Source organism: Microtus ochrogaster, chromosome 21 (genome assembly GCF_000317375.1).
Source record: "Microtus ochrogaster isolate Prairie Vole_2 chromosome 21, MicOch1.0, whole genome shotgun sequence".
In the NCBI taxonomy this organism is placed as follows: Eukaryota; Metazoa; Chordata; class Mammalia; order Rodentia; family Cricetidae; genus Microtus; species Microtus ochrogaster.
The window spans coordinates 36,136,560-36,155,326 of NC_022022.1; the positions used below are offsets into that span (position 1 = coordinate 36,136,560).

At 40.1% G+C, this 18,767-nt stretch overlaps 1 protein-coding gene and 1 pseudogene across 1 annotated transcript; both read left to right on the forward strand.

The window, feature by feature from the left end:
- Nucleotides 1-886: 886 nt before the first annotated feature.
- On the forward strand, nucleotides 887-13,182 carry LOC101986097 (guanylate-binding protein 4). Its single transcript, XM_005357368.2, has 11 exons — nucleotides 887-969; nucleotides 3,041-3,236; nucleotides 4,758-4,885; nucleotides 5,828-5,937; nucleotides 6,096-6,292; nucleotides 7,672-7,917; nucleotides 8,760-9,040; nucleotides 9,846-10,058; nucleotides 11,167-11,269; nucleotides 11,581-11,774; nucleotides 12,053-13,182. Exons 2-11 carry the CDS (start codon nucleotides 3,065-3,067, stop codon nucleotides 12,290-12,292), a joined length of 1,884 nt encoding a protein of 627 aa, XP_005357425.1. The 5' UTR covers nucleotides 887-969; nucleotides 3,041-3,064; the 3' UTR covers nucleotides 12,293-13,182.
- Nucleotides 13,183-13,467: 285 nt separating this feature from the next.
- On the forward strand, nucleotides 13,468-14,143 carry LOC101982690 (annotated as a pseudogene).
- Nucleotides 14,144-18,767: the final 4,624 nt, after the last annotated feature.

Sequence of the window (18,767 nt, forward strand, 5' to 3'; positions counted from 1 at the left end):
CTACATTCCCAACTGAAGAGTAACCTTTAGACATACTGAGGGATGGTTCTCAGGCCTGCCCTAGGGAACCCCAGAGAGGCATCGAACACAGACACTTTACTATTCTTGTCTAAATATATACGCTCCTCAATCCAACATGAGGTTACATCCCAATCATAACATCATCCTAAACTGAAATGCGCCAAACACTTAACCAGGCAAAGATGACAGTTCAGACTGTTGTGTGTTGGCAGGCATCTGGGCAAAGGCACTGAAGGCAAAGCTTCCTTAAGTGTTTCAAAACATCTTTTGCAATCACTTGACTTTTGCCTTTAAACAACTCCCATCGTGGGAGACATAGGAAGCTGTTTTACAGTGGCAACTGTAGAAAAGAGAGAAGCCAGTGTTCTCTTGTGCAGCTGCCCACTGAGGCTAGTACTGGTGACAGTGGGGGTACACCTCTCAAAAAGAAATGTTAACTCTGTTAACCCAAGCTACACCCCACATCATGTGTGTAAACACGTGTAAACATCCATTACCCTGTTAATATGTACAGTATTAATGTGCATGGACTGAAAATTTTTAAGTTAAAAATATCCATTTGTATCAACATCTTCAAATAAGCTAATAGCTCACTGTGGTAGGAGTTGGCATATCCCTTTGCCAAACTGTTATTCTCCAATAAAAGTCCATGTTTGGAGACTCAGCAAATTATTTTTGTTTTCGCCTGGTCATCTGGCACAGAACTATGGACTTTCTCTGGTCTCCCACAGATTCCTTTTTCTTTCCTGGAAACAGTGCAAAACCCAGAAAGCAAGCATAAACAGGCTAAGGCAGTTTCAATTTCGGTTTTCTATCTACACAACTGGGTGGGTGCAATATCCTGTTTGACTCCTCTTTCTAAAGAATAGAACTTTGGAGAAGGCCAGACGCAGCAGCAAGCTTAAGAGTGCTGAGCCAGGGTAGCAGAGACTCGTCCGTTGCAGTCAGGTGAGTGCCCTGCGGCTCGGTACCCAAGGCACATATTTCTAAGGGGCTACAGCAAGGTCCTGAGGTCCCAGGGCGCAAATTTTACCCTGGTTCAATTTTCACTGGTGGATGGCTGAAGGCGACTGGAAGCGGTTCCGTTGCCCCAGGGCGTGTGAACCGGGCGCTGTTTCGCACGGGAGGGAGGCGCGTGGCTCTGGTGCATCAGCCGTGGTCAGGGATGGGGGATGAGAGCGAGGTTCCAAGAGGAACCTGAGCTTTGGTCTGTGCAATCCTGTACACATCTCCACCATAAGGGGGCGAAGTTCTTTCTACTACAGAGGGACCTAATCCCAGGCTCCGTAGTCGCTCTCTCCCTGTGTGCCTCCTGAAGTTGAAGAAACAGAAAACAGAGCCATGTCATGTTATGTCAGACAGACTAAATCTGCTATGCGGGTTTGAAGCATCTCTGTGGTACCAGCTGCATCCCCGTGCCCTGAGGGGTGGAGTCAGTCACACTCTTTTTAGTCAAAGGTTAAAAACAGCAGTTAAGCCTGTGTACCTTCATGTATTGTTTCAAAGGGTGTCATTCATCCAAGAACAGTTTTATACAACTTTGACAACTTGTGAAAAATCTAGGGCTGAGGCAGTTTGAACTCTCTTCTCTGTGACTCCAGAAAAGGAAAGGCTTTAAAGTACAGGATACTTTTATGAGATAATGTCAATCTGACACCACCTTCAGACCTTTGCCCACAGAAGTATTTATTGATTAGGATGCATTTTCAGAGAAATTAGCCACTGAAGAGAAATAATATTCATGTGTCATCTTTCACACCACGGGCATGAAGCAGAGTTGGGATGATGAGTTGTCAGTGTAAGACTACACACTTGTCACTTATCATCATTGTGCAGGAAGGAAGCTGAAGGTCCTGGGGCTGCTTGCAGTTGGTTGATTGCTTGCCTAGTGTTGATGAACCTTCACTCCTCAGCACCATATAAATTCAGCATGGTGTTATTCATCCATGCTCCTGCCTTTCAGGATGTGGAAGCACCAGAATCAATTGTTCAAGATCAGTCTTTGCTGCTGAAAAAATAAAATAAAATAAAAATTTAAAAAAATTAGAAGCCATCCTGGGCTTGGTGAGATACTACCTGAAAAAAAAAATTAAACACATAGCAAAACTTCTGCCTACCGCCCAAGAAAAATCACAATTAGAACGCCAAGTAAGATGATGCATGTGTGTAATCTCAATAGAAAAGAAAGTGCGTGGTGGCAGGATTAGACGTTTAAGGCCAGTCTATGCTATATAGAAAGTTTGGCCCTTGCATGGGTCACGTAAGACTTTGTTGAAGTAAAATAAGGCAGAAAAGACCAGTTACTAGATTGACTTAAAGCTCCATGTTTGTACTGCTTGTTGCCAAGCGTGACTTCATTTGCTCGCTGGAATAGAACAACCTGGAGAAATGGATAAAACCCAACAGGCTGTTGCCTTTAACCTGACCCCAAAAACTTACGCCTGACAAATGCAACATACGTCTTTGTAAAGTAAAAAGCTTTCTGCCATGTGTGCTTCTGAAAAAAAAATCACCCTTGCTTGCCTGCTTGCCAGTATAAATGTGAATGCAAAGTAGACTCCAGACAGAAACCTTCAGGAACCATCCTGACTTTGGTCCACTGGTGAATACATCTCTTCTCTTCTACTCTCATTGGTTTTGGAGTGCTTGCTTTAGAGAGATTCCTGAAAAATTACCATTCAACCCCAACAAAGATAAAATAACCCGACATCAAAAACCGAAACGGGGGCTGGAGAGATGGCTCAGTAGTTAAGAGCATTGCCTGCTCTTCCAAAGGTCCTGAGTTCAATTCCCAGCAACCACATGGTGGCTCACAACCATCTGTAATGAGGTCTGGCACCCTCTTCTGGCCTGTAGGCATACAGACAGAACATTGTATACTAAATAAATAAATAAATATTAAAAAAAAAACCGAAACGGATGCATTCATTGTGTAAATACATGCCAATTGACATTCCACTAGAGGTGGCTTGGAGATCTCATACTCTCCTGAGAATGATTTTTTTTTTTGGGTTTGCAGGTTACCATAACATCTAGTGCCAGCATGGAGGCTCCTATCTGCCTAGTGGAAAATGAGAATCAAGAGCTGAGGGTGAATCCCGAAGCACTAAACATTCTTGAGAAAATTACTCAGCCTGTGGTGGTGGTGGCCATTGTAGGACTGTATCGTACAGGGAAGTCCTACCTGATGAACCGCTTGGCAGGACAGAACCACGGTGAGTGCTGTCCTCAGACAGAAGGACAGAGGCCATTTGTTTGGAATCATTGGCAATGCAAGCTGGTCGTTCTCTCCTGATCATCAGATTGATCAATCATCAGATCAATTCCCATCGCCTTCCCTTTTCTCTCATCTTAGTTTTACTATGGAGTCAATGCAAATGCAATTCATTGTTTTGTTTATTAAAATAATAAAGATGGGATGGTAGAAGGAAGAAAAAACGGAGGGAGGGAAGAAAGGACTGGTGGGCAATTAGGTTTTGAAGGCATCACTCTGTGAGGCAGAAAAAGAGAGAGAGACGGAGTGAACGATAGAGGGAGAGAAAGATGGGAAAAGAGAGAAAGGAGGGAAAGAGAGAAAAGGAAAAGAGGAGCGGGAAAGGGGAGAGAAGATTTGAGTTTGTGTCATATTATTTTTGAGTTACCTTTTTATTTTTCTGCCCTACTTCATCACAGCATTTTAATAGCTATATACATTTCTCTATGAAGTCTTTTCAAATATATATATGTAGTAATACATAACTACATAAATTATATACAGTATATGGCATAATTAATAAAGATAATTCTTATTTATTTACTAGCCGGGTCAAAATATAAAACTTTGTTAGCATTCAAATACTTTATGCATATCATTTTATACTCTCCCAAGGCTCATCAATATTCTTATTTTCATGAAACTTCCCCCACTGGTTCACAAAATCAGTTATAAAATCTAACTGTGCATCTTCAAAAATCAGACCTACATTTAAACTTCTTAACAAGTATACTTATACACATTTATATAAAGCATATGTGTCTATTTTAATGCATCAGACTACATCCAACACATGTTGTCTGAGGTCTCTGGCTTCCTTTGATCACAAATTTATAAACTTCATCCTGCTTGTTGTAAGTATTATTGAATTATTTTAAAATTTTATATGTCAATATGTGAAAATATCATTTGTTGTAGTGAGCATGAATTTCTTTGCAGAGCTTATTTTGGAGGACAAGGTTTTCACACACGAGCTTGTCTTTATGTTGGGGTACTTTTGCACAGACTTCTCTTAGTGTAACATAACCAGAAGTGAATCTAGATTTCAGGATGTTTGCATGGTCAGTGTTTCCTCATGACATCAAATTGTTTTTTAAACTTTATATGTAGTTACATGTTTATTAACAACAATAGAGAATTCTGCATTTTTTTAAAAAATAAAAACTCCATCTGATTTTAATTTCTGCTAATGTGGCTAGTTTGGGTCTGTGCCACCAGCTTATAGACAAGGTGGGGCAGTTCTTTATATCTAGTAATTCTCATGCCTTATTTTGTAAAATATACACTCAAGTCTTTGAAAATTTAAGTCATTCAATCTGCCCTTTCCCACTACCTTCCTCTTGCTATAAGGAACATGCAAGGGCTTCTTTCCTCCTAATATTTTGTACCTAGATCAGCTCAGTGCCACTGTGGGTAGAACTTCTGTCTCCTATATTCTAAGGATTAATATGAATTAATATGGCTTCATTATTCTCTCTTGCAGGCTTCAATCTGGGCACCACCGTGCGGTCTGAAACTAAGGGCATCTGGATGTGGTGTGTGCCTCACCCCATCAAGTCAAAGTTCACCCTTGTGCTTCTAGACACAGAGGGTCTAGGTGATGTGGAAAAGGTGAGTCGGAGAGTTATGGGGTCCAGCCTTGAGTCTGTGTACCATTTGACTGCAGCTTTAGTTCATCTTCCATGCTGGTTGCAAGAATCGCAAACATGATAGAGTACAACCCACTGTCTCTGGAGTTTGTGGAACTGGGTAGCATCTAATCTATTTGCCTGGCTTTCAGAGTAGCACATCTGACCTCAAATATTGCTTCCAGCCTGAACTTCCAAATCCTCACATGTAGCCTCTGCTTCGGTCAAACCAAATAGGTATGCGAGGCATTAATATGACCAGTGCGATATAATAGTTTTTATTTCCTGAGTATTAAGCTTGCCACATGTGTGCCTTATTTAAAGCTATAATTACATCGACCAGCAAGTATTTAAAAAGAAGCTGTTTTCCCACCATAGCCGTCACAGCCCAGGTACACAGTCACACTAAAGTGAGACAGCCCTCCTTTCACTTACTAAAGTTAATCATGTTTCTCCATATACTAGCATTGCATTCTACTGTTGGCACAGCTGGTCATCATGGTTGTATTTCTGTCCTTACAGGTCTGCCTCTTCCTATTGTTACTTGAAAATTTGCATTCTTACAGCTGAATGTAGTACTTCATATTTTGTAGATGTTTCATGAACAGTTGTTGGATCTGAGTAAATATTACTGCCTCTAATATGACATAATTGATGGCCTGTTAATTTAATGGTATGGTGTTATTGCACATATACTGTACTAAGCACTATAGCAAATATTTTGCATAGTTTGACAGTGTCATTGATTCTGGTTATGGAAACTGGTACGGTCAGTTTCAATGCTGAAAAGGAAATAAGATTTTCTATTCTTCAAATCATTGTTCTTCATTCTATCAGTCTGATGTATTTCTGCTTAAGCAGCCAATAAACAAGTGAAAGAATGAAGGTTAGATTCTGAAGTCCCTCGTCTTCATGTGTCCTCTAGGGTGACTCTAAGAATGACTCATGGATCTTTGCCCTGGCTGTGCTCCTAAGCAGCACCTTTGTCTACAACAGCATGAACACCATCAACCACCAGGCCCTGGAGCAGTTGCAGTATCCTTTCAGGGACCTAACCATGTTTTATTAATTTAAAAGAGTGACAGCTGGGAATATGGCTTATGTTACTCAGTATTTCAGACTGAAGAAATGGGTTTGTAGGAGACCTCTAGGAGGGTAGAATGTTGCCTTTTGTTCCTTAGCGAAGGTCCCAGCTATGTGACTGAACTCACCGAGCTGATCAGAGCAAAATCCTCTTCACAATCTGAAGAAATGGATGATTCTGATGAGTTTGTGAGCTTCTTCCCGGACTTTGTCTGGACTGTTCGGGATTTCACTCTGGAGCTGAAGTTAGATGGACGCGCCATCACAGCGGATGAGTACCTGGAGAATGCCCTGAAGCTGATTCCAGGTATCAGAGCCTGGCTTGGGAGGGAAGGCGCTAACTGTCTCATTCATTACTTGCCATAAATGTTGCTTTTACCCTAATTTGAACTCTTAACCAGTAATAAACTGATAACTGAAAGGCAATTAGTGAGCATTTTCCATGGTTATTATCCTGGACAATCTTCAGCTGCTGGAGTTTAAATATAATGGAAACAATGAGGCACAAATATTGGACCAAATGATCTTAAATCAATTAATTGTGAAAAATGTTATTTGGATAGTAATACTTTCTATAATGTTCATACCCCACATATTATGTCCCTTATAAAGGATTTCTGTGTTCTCTCCCTCTCCTCTCTCTCTCTTCACATACACACACAACCACACCATATAGATAATATATATGATATATATTATAACTTAACCTTAACATACATATATTCCAATCATATACAGATGTTATAAAGTCACATGAAATGAAGTGATCTATTCCAAATTGTAATTCTTTTGTACAGTGTATTTTATTACTACTTAACTACTTAATATTTTTCAGATAAAGATGTATTATGAATAGTTCAGAAAAAAAACAATATTTTCTTACAGAGAACTTAAATCTTTATTTTCCATTTCTCATAACCTTCTTTTCTCTTGACAGTCTCACAGTTAACATATTTAATATTGTATCTATTTTTAAATATACAATATTTAGATATCTAGAGAGGTCTCTCTGCATTTTTATTCATTCATTTATTTTCTTCTCTCAACAAACATTCATTGAATAGTTGTATGGCACGGGATTGCTGTAATTCTCAGTCAACACTAACAGACTCTTATTTAGCAAAGAAAAGAGGTTTTTATATTACATGTAGTTAGTATTACTCATCATAATTGTCAAGGCACAGAATCTTCTGAAGTATTTATGATATTTGTGCTTTTCTCTCCTGACCTGATACCATATGCCATCTTTCATTTTTCCTGGTAGCATCTTATTGTTTTCTGAATCACTTTGTTTTAAGGTCCAAATTTCATTTCTGACAAGGATTTTGGAAAGTCAGAAAACTTCTTCTAACACTTTGATTCCACTAGTTAATTGTCCAGTAAATGTTTGCTAAATTCTTAATCCACTGGGGTCTGTACCAAACACTAGGAAGACAAAAAGTTAGTTGCCTTTATCCCATGGATAGCTGGTACTCTTTATCATCATAATTGCTTTATTGCCCTTTACTTTTAAGCAGAAATGGATTCGTCATTGTCCAAGATGCTCAAACGAAGAGCATGTGGTGGATTATAGGAGATGAAGGAGAGAACAACTGTGACCCCAGGTTCTCTGGAAATGAAAACACCAGGCCCTGAGCCCCAGGGCCGTTTTGTTAAAGAACTAATTTCTTTTACATATTTTTACAGGCAGGGGTCTCAAAGCCCAAAATGCTAACATGCCTAGGGAATGCATCAGGCATTTCTTTCCACAACGGAAATGTTTTGTCTTTGATCGACCTACAAAAGAGAAAGAACTCTTAGTCCATGTTGAGGAAATACCAGAAGACGAGTTGGATCCCAATTTCCAAGCGCAATCGAAAGTATTCTGTTCTTACGTCTTTTCCAATTCCAAGGCCAAGACCTTGAAAGAGGGAATCATTGTCAATGGAAACAGTGAGTTACCTTTGGGCTAATGAATATCTCTCTACTTTCAAATTGTGTGCTGAAAATTTTTGATTAAAGGTTAGTGTCTCATACAGAGAAAGAGTTGTTTATGCTATTTAGAAAATTTCATCTTTCTGAAATAGTATCTCTCTATATGGAGTCTTATTGAAACCTAATAAAGCTTATGAAATGGCTAATGATCAAAGAAGCAGGACTAAGGTTAAAGAGGGAATACCTGGTTTGAAATAATGTTCAAGACACAGCTGCTTCTCTGGTTAGAAAAGACAGTTCTAAAGGAAGTAAGAGACCAAGGTTCCTAAAAGTTCATTGTGAATTTGAGCTAAAAATTCACTATTTTTGGACTCAGGTGATGGTTCAGTCAGTAAAGTGCTTAGCTTACAATCATGAGTTCAATTCCCAGAGTCCACCTGAAAGTGTTGAGAGTGGTTTTGCACACCTGTAACTGGGGAAACAGAGACAAGCAGATTATCAAGGCTTGCCATTTGCCTCTACACACAGACACACACAAATACATGCAACCATGCAGATACATAATCCCCCAACACAATATACACATGTCCTTCAATGAAATATCTCTGTATAGTCACATGATGCCAATACGCAGAAGAGTTGCTCCTTTCCCATCATGCTCTCTTATTGTCGTAAAATTCAAAACTTTCGAAAAACATTATCACTTTTATTTGTGGTTGGGTCCAATAAAATAGGCTTTACTCTCATGCATGAAATATTCATTGCCTAAGTGATTTAGTATTTCATTGCTGTTGCGTGAATCATGCGAAGTTAACAATAGTTAGCTTGATATTTAACCTTCAGTTTCTTGCCTTGGTCAGGACTGGCAACTCTGGTGACAACCTATGTGGATGCCATCAATAGTGGAGCAGTGCCTTGCTTGGAGAATGCAGTGACCACTCTGGCCCAGCGTGAGAACTCCATAGCTGTGCAGAGGGCAGTTGACCACTACACTGAACGGATGGCCCAGCGAGTGAGGCTCCCCACAAACACACTCCAGGATCTGCTCAATGTGCACACAGCCTGTGAGAAGGAAGCCATTGCTGTCTTTATGGAGCACTCCTTCAAGGATGAAAATCAGCAGTTCCAGAAGAACCTGGTGGTACTGTATCTGTGCCTCTTCTTTTTCCTTCCCGATATCCACGTTTAGGAGTATTGGAAACAGTTGCCATTTTCACTTTGCCATTCATCTGGATTCTTGTGAGTGACAGGTTTCTACAAGATCAAATTCAGGGACTTGATAATTTTTTCATTGCTACAAAAGAATTTTCAATAAACACATCAGGATGAGAAAGCACATATACATCCGCTCAGTTTTGTAGACTATAAGCATGGTGCAGGGAGGCTTGTGTGCTCTGCTCAGGGCATCAGGAGACTGAAGCATATTGTAAACTGAGTTCCGCCCTCACCCGAAAGCTCTGGGGAGCCTCATAAGCAAGGGAATCCCTTGGACTGGAATTTCTAAGTATAATACAAAGTTTTATTATTCTGTCTCTACACACTCATGTTCTTCATGGAGGAATTAATGAAGGGCTCATGAACCTATGTAAAGTTCCTGTCCCTGTGTGAATTGCTTTTTCATAGGTGTATTTTCCTCCATATTAATTCTTGGAGGAGATACTCCTGCCAACCATGCCCCACTGTTCAGCTGGCGAATTGTTCACTGTTAATCTCAGTGCTGGTAAAAGAGCCAAAGGTCCTGCGGATAGACCTTATTGTTTCACAGGGGATGAGCCTGGCCACTGGAAAGGCATGGGGTGCCCATGGTGACTCAGACATGGCAGGGAAGAGAGTTTCCTGACCCATGGTGTAATTTCCACATCTAAGTTTATTACTTCCCCCAAGATCAAAGTTGGATCTGTTTTCCAACAGCTTCCTTTCCTGGTGTCTCTATCATCCCCTGGCAGGTTGCCATAGAGGAACATAAGGAAGATTTCCTTCGACAGAATGAAGCAGCATCTCTCAGTTACTGCCAGGCTGAGCTGGAGAAGCTTGCAGAGCACCTGAGGGAGAGCATCTCACGTGGAGCTTTCTCTGTTCCTGGTGGACACAGACTCTACTTAGAGGCCAGGAAGAAGGTGGAGCAGGATTATGAGCGAGTGTCCAGGAAGGGAGTGAAGGTGAGAAATGAGGAATAAGCAACAGGGAGATGGGGCTCAGGGTTGCTAGGAATTATCCTTCTTCCTTAGATCTGAACTTCTCATGAGGAGAAGGCTGAGTTTGTCTAGCTATGCACTTCCAGATTATAAAGTTCTGAGTTAATAATTCTTATGTATTTCTTTAAAAGTTTTATTGTTTATACATTTCATAGTATATACTGTGCATGGTACTGTGTTACATTAAGAAATTTTCATACACACACGCACACACTCATGTATATGGTATGGTAAGAATATTCCCCATGTCGCTCTATCCTTCTCTTTCAATAAAGTCATAAAATTAGTCTTTCCCTGAAAGGACTTTAGAATGGATAACACTAACTGGAGCAGAATACTTGTTCCATTGATTAACCCAGGCAGTTATTTTCTGAACTAAATAGTGGGGTTTGAAGATAAAAGGCACCCTTGTCCATGAGATACTGATGATCTTGCCTCACTATAATCAGTTGGATTCTTCAGGATAAGAACTATCCCAGCACAAACAGTGAGCAGAAATAATGATGCGATTAATATCATGGTGGTTGCAATAATATTCAATCCTCAGAATAAGGGTGTGATTATGGACTACTGTTGTGTGCATTTAAGAGGTGTGTGATGGAGTGACTGAGACACTGATGCATTGTCAGGCCACAGAAAAACAGTGATCTCAATATATTTAGCAACCATGCAGACATCAGAAGACAGCTTAGCAAAGCTTCCCCTAAAAGAAGATACAGAGAAAAGATAGATTATCAATGGGTGTTTACCTGTCTAATAAAAACACAACGAGGATTCTAGCAGGCAAGAACTGTGTGGGTACATTAAACAATGGAGAGGGCAATCTTGAGGCTCTGCCTAGGGCTCTGTGGTTGTAACCTGGTCTGAGAAGTGAAACACTATTTGGAAGGAGAGACTTGGGAGATGGCTACCACCTAAGATTTTCAAGAATTGCAGAAGAGATTTGAATTACTACTGTTAAAGCAAAGGAAACAGAGGGGGGGGATCTTAAGAAGGGTGAGAAAATATATAGGACTTAGAGGGCAGCATTGTGTTTTTGTGGCCTGTTAATTTCACTTTTCTGTTTCCTTAGGCAAATCATGTCCTTCAGAGCTTCCTACAGTCACAGGTTACCATAGAGGACTTCATCCTGCAGTCAGACAAAGCCCTCACTGATGGGCAGAAGGCCATGGAAGGTACATAGGAGGATTGACTCTCACAGGGATGGGAAGGCTTCTGATAAGCCTGCTGATGTATGGTCAGGAAGGTCTTTCTACATAGGTTGCATACTCCACTACTATGAGATTAAGAAGGGTAGGTATGGTCTCACTCAGCTAGTGTAGCAGGTGTCTTTTAGCATCATTCTGAAATGTACCTTTGAGGTATGGGCCCTAGAATTCAGAGTTCTTCCTAGATGTTTTTAAAATCACCCATGTCTCTGAGCCCAAGGAAGGAGAGCTCTGTCCTGACTGTTGGGTTTTGCCTCTTTCAAACCCTTGTGGAACAGCTGAGCGGGCGCAGAAGGAGGCCGCGGAACAAGAGCAGGAGCTACTAAGACAGAAACAGAAAGAACTACAGCAAGTGATGGAATCTCAAGAGAGAAGCTACAAGGAAAATATGGAGCAACTACACGAGAAGATGGAGACTGAAAGGAAGAACCTTTTGAGAGAGCAAGAGGAGATGCTAGCACACAAATTGAAGGTAAGCTCCTGTGAGCCCTAGAAATTATCAGAGGAACAACAGTGTTCAGGTTTGGTCTTGTCTGACATCTCCACTCTTGCAAATGGTGCTGAGGAAAATACAGGATACAGTTTGTTTTGACCATTTCTCATACCCATTTATTAGGGAAATTCATTAGTGAGTGCATTTTAGTAGAGTGATAGATATGTGTCCTTAATTACTTGAGTTGCAAGTGCAAACCCCTAACCTTAAAAAAAAACCAAAAACATGGTTTTCTAGGTGTATTTTCCTTTTTACAGGTCCAAGAAGACATGCTTAAGGAGGGATTTAAAACAAAATATGAGGCACTGGGTGATGAGATAAGCCTACTACAAAATGTGATTAAAAAAAATCAGAATCCGAGTAGCTCATTAGCTGCACAAGTCTTCGATGGGTTTGGAAATGTACTAATTTCAGTATTGCCTGGTTCTGGTAAGTTATTTGGTGTAGGGCTGAAAATTCTAAGCAGTCAAATGAAAAAGCCAAAGAATCCTTCTTAGAAAATTGTAGGTATGGTGTCTTTATTCCTGAGAATTATTTTTAAACTCTGTGTCATGTTAACTTCATTTATTAAGTTTCAAAAACCAAGAATATACATAAGTCACTGTCCACAAATTGATGTCAAGTCCCCATTGCTGAAGACAATACCTACATAACTCAACTCATTGAACATGGAGAAGTCAAGCTGGTGCCCACAGAACCTTCACCCCACATGCTAACATCTTTGGCACAGGGAAACACTCGGCATGCTACTAAAGAAAAACAAACATCAATCAGCCACAAACCCTTTGATCTATAAGAGTGTCCTGCCTGCAAAGTATGATAATACAGTGGTGACTCAAAACTTGGGAGTAATCAGCCAATCTCTGATCTGACTTAAGGTCTACTACCCCAAATGAATCCCGTAACTGTGAGTGTGACCAAGAACCAGAGACTAAATAGCCAAATACTACTTTCCTATACATTTCAGCACAAAAGTAGCAATAAAATGACACCTAATGTCATTCTGCTCTACTCACAAATCAGGGCCTTGCTCAGCCATCATTAGAAAACTTTCCTCGTGCAGCATATAGAAAGAAGTACAGAGACCCATGTGATGTGGGGGTCCCCTCTGTGTGCTGTGATTACCATTAATGAATAAAGAAACTGCTTTGGACTTATATAAAGGTAACATGACTTCCAAATTTGGGTCTAAGGATGTGTTGCTTTGGAAAAGAGGTTCTTCTCTTGTTTCCACAGAGGATGAGAACCTATGGATTGCTTCCAGACTGGTGTGGTTTCATGGAATAAGACCCCCTGAAGGATCGCCTTGAACATCCCTCAAAAAATTACTTCGCCCTACTGCTGACTGAGATGAACCTAGCACACAGGATATACCTTGAAAGATCTGATTAACAGCGCCCTTAAACAGCAAGAAGCAGTATGGACAGAACTACGACCATATTCCCAAATATTGTTTATAATCGTGTGTTTACATTTAAAGGAGGATATGCTATAGAGATTTGCATTGATATGAATCCTGGTTTTTACATTTCAATTAAACTACAAACATACAAATTATAAATTTAAATATAAAATGTATATTCAATTAAACTATTTTCAATTAAAGTAAAAAAAATAAAAGCAATCTATTTAAAAAATTTTTATTTAGTGTGCATTGTCTGCCAGTCAGTGGATGTATGGCAACATGGCTACCCCACTGCCCACTGCTCAGAAGGCCACCCAGAAGGTCACCATCCTGGTAATTTTCCTTCCAGATTGAGAGGAGAAACTGGGCACAGATGGGCAGAAGCCTTTGCAAGTATCAGAAATTCCCACATGAAATGCATTTGTCCATGTGCCTGTTATGCCTATTACATTGAATCTGAATATGGCTATACCTTCTTGGTTTGGTGTTATCCAACTATCACCAGATTCCCAGGAGGATGAATCTGGAACTAAACAGGCAGCAGAAAGTGTAAAAGCTTTGATAGATTGAGAGTTGAATCGTGGCATTCCTTCTAACAGAATTATTTAGGGCCATTTTCTCAGGGAGGCACATTATCTTTATCCACTGCTTTTTTTTTTTCACATGACAGAAACTGCCTGGCATCACTGATCTCAGATGTTGGCTTCCACTTTGGAACTTGTTTCCACAGGGTCCTATCCATAGCTCAGAAAAAAAGATATTTCTATTCGCCAGTGCCATGGAGATGTGACCCTTTAGTTCCCCTGGTGCTTGATTCTCTTACTGCTGAAAAACTAAAAGCATTGGTAATTCTAGACAAACAACTTTGAAAAGCTATGAAGGCTTGATGCACAGCTCATGACAGCAGCAATTCACTGATAAAGTCCTACCTCTGATTGATTGACATCACTCAGACGCCTTGTGTAGACATCCACCAACATCACTATAGTAGAGCATACACCTTCCATTCCTGATTATAAAACTTCTAATGTTTACAGTGTCCAAATGTTTTACAAGTATATACCAATGATGCGGACTAAATGATGTCTCCCTCAAAGAAAATGGAAGATTCTTTCAAGTTTCTATACGCGTGTTTGCAATATACAATCCAGAACTTAGTAGTATTAAAGTAGATGAAGTGGTGCAGCTACCAGAATAAAGTGCCACAACCAGAGTTTTATTACATCATTTAAAATCTGCTAGTCTAAGGAACTCAGGACCCCGAGGGGTGCACCCACACACTGAGACAATGGGGATGTTCTATCGGGAATTCACCAAGGCCAGCTGGCCTGGGTCTGAAAAAGCATGGGATAAAACTGGACTCTCTGAACATAGCGGACAATGAGGACTACTGAGAACTCAAGAACAATGGCAATGGGTTTTTGATCCTACTGCACGTACTGGCTTTGGGGGGGCCTGGGCAGTTTGGATGCTCACTTTACTAGACCTGGATGGAGGTGGGCGGTCCTTGGACTTCCCACAGGTCAGGGAACCCTGATTGCTCTTCAAGCTGATGAGGGAGAGGGACTTGATCAGAGGAGGGGAAGGGAAAGGGGAGGCGGTGGTGGGGAGGAGGCAGAAACCCTTAATAAATAAATAAATTAAAAAGGAAAAAAAAATAAAATCTGCTAGTCTGCACGCAGGCCTAAACAAGCTGTTAAAATGTAAGTGACTTGTTAGTGCTGTGAGTTAGACTCCGGTTTTACTCTGCAGGTGTTTAGTTGCCACGCAGTGTTTGTATTTTTTATGTGTGTGTATGTATACACATACATATGTGACTGTTATGCATAAAAATTAAGTGGTATTACATTGTTCATGATGCTAGGGATAATGATTTTAAGTGTGTAAAAAGCAATACTGTTTTCCTCAGTTATAGCCTTTTTTAGGGAATCAGGCTGTTGTTTTTCTTCTATTTTTTAATTTTTTTTACTCCCAAGAAAGAAAAAAAAATAGATTTTTCTTTCTTGATTTTCCTTAGAAGACTAATATTGCCTATCTGCCATTATAAAAATCTGTCAATTTATATTAGAATTTCATATTCTGAAACACAGGCAAAGGATATTTCAAATCTAAATAATGTGAAAAAGAAACCACACATTACTTAAGCTCATGTGTTTCAAATAAATGCATCTAATTCCAACTTTAGAGTGTAGAGTTACCAGAATTTTTAGTCCTGGTAATAATTGCGTGGTTTTACATTTTTCTGAAAAACTGAAAGGGTAAAGAATGTCTTGGCATGTTCAGAAATAAATACTTAAGACCAGTCTTGAAGTTTAATTTCTACATCAGCTGTATCTTATCGTAGAGTTTAAATTTACATTTTTCTGTCCATGCATTATGCTTGAACCCAAAAGTTGGTAATAAACTAATTTGACACTTTCATCTTAGGTAAAGGATAGCAACCACTTGATTTTAAACCATCAGCATGTCCAGAATATTGGTGAAAATTATTTAAATTAATTTATGGAGTGATAATGATTGAACTACATATATAATGCAGAACTATATATATGTAGTTTGGCTACCACACAGTTGAATATGTTTAAAAAAATTATGCTTATTTCTGACTGCTGCTTTTCCTGCTATTTTCCAACTAACCAGACCACGCTAAGAAACATCTTTATTAATGAGTGCTAGCTGATATGGAAATGATTTGGTATGGATTAGCTATGGGACGTGAGTAATGAAGAAAAATGCTTATGTCTAGATTTAAAACAATTTCAAACAATAATTTGCTATTTTGCTTTACTTTGAAGCACATAAATTTACTTCCCTTATACCATACTCAACTTTTACTTGGAGTAAGTCACATTCCATTGAATTCTTGTGTTATAAAATGAAAAAAGTCATGTTTTTCATAGGTTCTATTCATGTGAAATAAAATACAATTCTGGAAAGATTTTTATAAGGTGTGTGTGTGTGTGTGTGTGTGTGTGTGTGTGTGTGTGTGTGTGTATGTGTGTGGGCATGCAGGACACTTCTGATTCTGGGCATCATCTTCCACCTTGTTTAAGATAGGGTTTCTTATTTTTGTTGTTGTTGTTGTTGTTGCTTACTGTTTCTTACCCCAGGCTAATCAACCAGGTTCTCCGAGTCTCTTTGAACCACTGTAAATTCTCTTTCACCCTGTCCTTGAAATACAACATTGTGACTCCCTAGCACTCCAACCTTGTTTTTTCATATTCACTTGTATATACTAGGTTTTGAGTTAGGTTCAAGTGTGAGCTTTGTGTTCATTCCTTTTGTGATCAGTTGAATGGAGCAATTTGTATACGAGCTTTCCATTTCTCATGGTGGAATACAAATCAGAAAAAGCAAGAATAGTAAGAATCTGACATGCCTTTAAGAATTCTGCGTTATTACTTTGCGTTAAGAACTGACCACAAGATATACAACAAAACCCACTTTAAGAGTTTTATTAATAAAAAGTGGCGAAAGTGAGAGGAGAGCTAATATTATTATTATCAATTAGACAGTACACCTTAGGCGGAATCATCTTTATAATAATCCACAAGTAAAAATACCCAGTTCAACTGGATGCTTCCATGAGATTAAACACATCACATCATGGCTATGGGGAATCTCTCCACACCCATTCAGCCATGCCAGATACCACAGAAAGATAGCAGCAACAGAAGCAAAAGACATTCTGTAACCTGTCGTATCAGGGGCCTTGAGTAACCAAAATTCTGGTAGGAGGGCCAGGTAAATACCATGAGTGGCTCCTAATAACCCTATTAAGAACTAGGTCTCAGTTCACAAACAAAAGACAAGCAATCACCAATATCCGTGACACTGTATGGGGCAAGTATGCCTGGCTCAACTCCTGTCCCTCCTCCCCTACAGGTATAACCAAATAAGGAGAAGCCTAGGATTTGTCCAGATCGGCCCTAGAATGGAGAAACTACAGCTTTAGCCTGCCTCTGCTAGCCCTAATCAACTAGAAATGTACTAATATGATTGTCACTTCCGCAAGCCAATCCAAAGAAGAATGTTATACTGCTTTTAAAATTCCTTTGGTTGTGCTTAAAAGGAGCCTATTTTACCTCTTTGTCTGATGTGTGGTCACCATTTTGCTTTTTGTCGGAGGTGCGGCCCCAGTACACCGTTACCTTTACCTTCTAGATAGTACCTGCTCTTGCTGATTGCATGGTGTCTGGCGGTCTTTTCAGGACTTCTGAGGACCCTAACTGTTGGTTCTTAAGACCTTGAACTTCAATTGCCATCTGCTGCTTCTCTGACATGGCCACCAGCAATTGGGGGGATTTGAAGTTTTGGATTTGTAGGTTAAGGTTAGGGATACACAATGGTTCTGAGAAAGAAAGAATAGTCTGGGAAGTATCTAGAAAGTATGGGGGGAGCACATGGGGAACTTTTCTTGTCAATTGGGGCAGAGAAGGAACAACCCAGTATTGTTAACTCTATGAACAGACTTGACTGAGTCATGTGTTCTCCTTCCCAAGCAAACTGCTCTGGGAAATAGGCTGTCTCCACAGTCTCACCGTTTTCTACAATGGAAGCCTTGGTCAAAGAACTGAATGAGGAGCTGACAGCAGATAATCATTTTAAAGAAACTGAAGACTTTTTTTTTTTAAAAAAATAAGAAGGTTAAAATACCAAGGACTTGAGCTTGAACATTCATCTTTGACACCCTAATTGAAGCAGGTTCATGTTAGGACATAACTTCAGTTTCTATTTCCCTTGCCCACTGGTAATACAGCAAAAGGGGGGGGGGGAGGAAGGTCTGCTTTGGATGGGGGAAATCCAGCCATCTGCATTGGCAAGGATACACAGCCTGGGTTTGGACTGTTTTATGTTGGTGCAGCTCTCTCCTGCTCCATCTGAGAGGTATCATTTCCCCAGTGTTCTGCAATGTATGGAAGGGAAGGAGGAGGCCACACTGAGATGCAGTTGTCTAGATCCAAGAGGCCGAAGGGCCCAGAACACTGACTGCCAATGGCTGATTGGTAGTGCTCTCTGGGAAGCACCACAGACAGATGTGTATGCTGTGTCATTCTGCTTTCTCCTGTTGGGCAGCGGTGATGGAATGAGTTCCCTGGGAAAAACCAGCAGTCTTCCTGTATAACTTCTTCCCTTTCTAAGTGGGACTAAAGAGGGTTTGGAGTAGGAAGTTCCCAATGATGAATGAAATTCTGTCATCAAGTCACAAATTAAAAAGGGGCTGAGGAGGTAGCTCTGTTGTTGGTATCCTTGCCTACCAGGCATAGAAACCTGGGTTTAATTCTGAGCACCTCATGCGATCACCTGAAATGGCTTATGCCTGAAATCTCAACACTTGGAAAGTGGAGGCCAGAAGATTGGGAGTTCAAAGCCATCCATTGAATCTCTGCCAGGCTGGAGGACAGCTTAGGTTTTATAAGACCCTGTTTCTTATAAGAACAGAAAACAAAAACCAAACCAAACAGCCCCCAAACAACAAAATACCTATCATGATAATAAAAATAAGAAATCAATCTGCAATAGAGCAAATACATAAAAGGGAACTCATTCCCACTCCCACCTCCCAC

What these genes read in the sequence shown, in the direction of transcription:
- LOC101986097 (XM_005357368.2), top strand. Translation starts at nt 3,065, where the DNA reads ATGGAGGCTCCTATCTGCCTAGTGGAAAATGAGAATCAAGAGCTGAGG. An exon ending in AATCATTGTCAATGGAAACA is followed by an intron (nt 7,918 to 8,759) that starts GTGAGTTACCTT and finishes TGCCTTGGTCAG; the next exon opens with GACTGGCAACTCTGGTGACA. An exon ending in TGGGCAGAAGGCCATGGAAG is followed by an intron (nt 11,270 to 11,580) that starts GTACATAGGAGG and finishes CTTGTGGAACAG; the next exon opens with CTGAGCGGGCGCAGAAGGAG.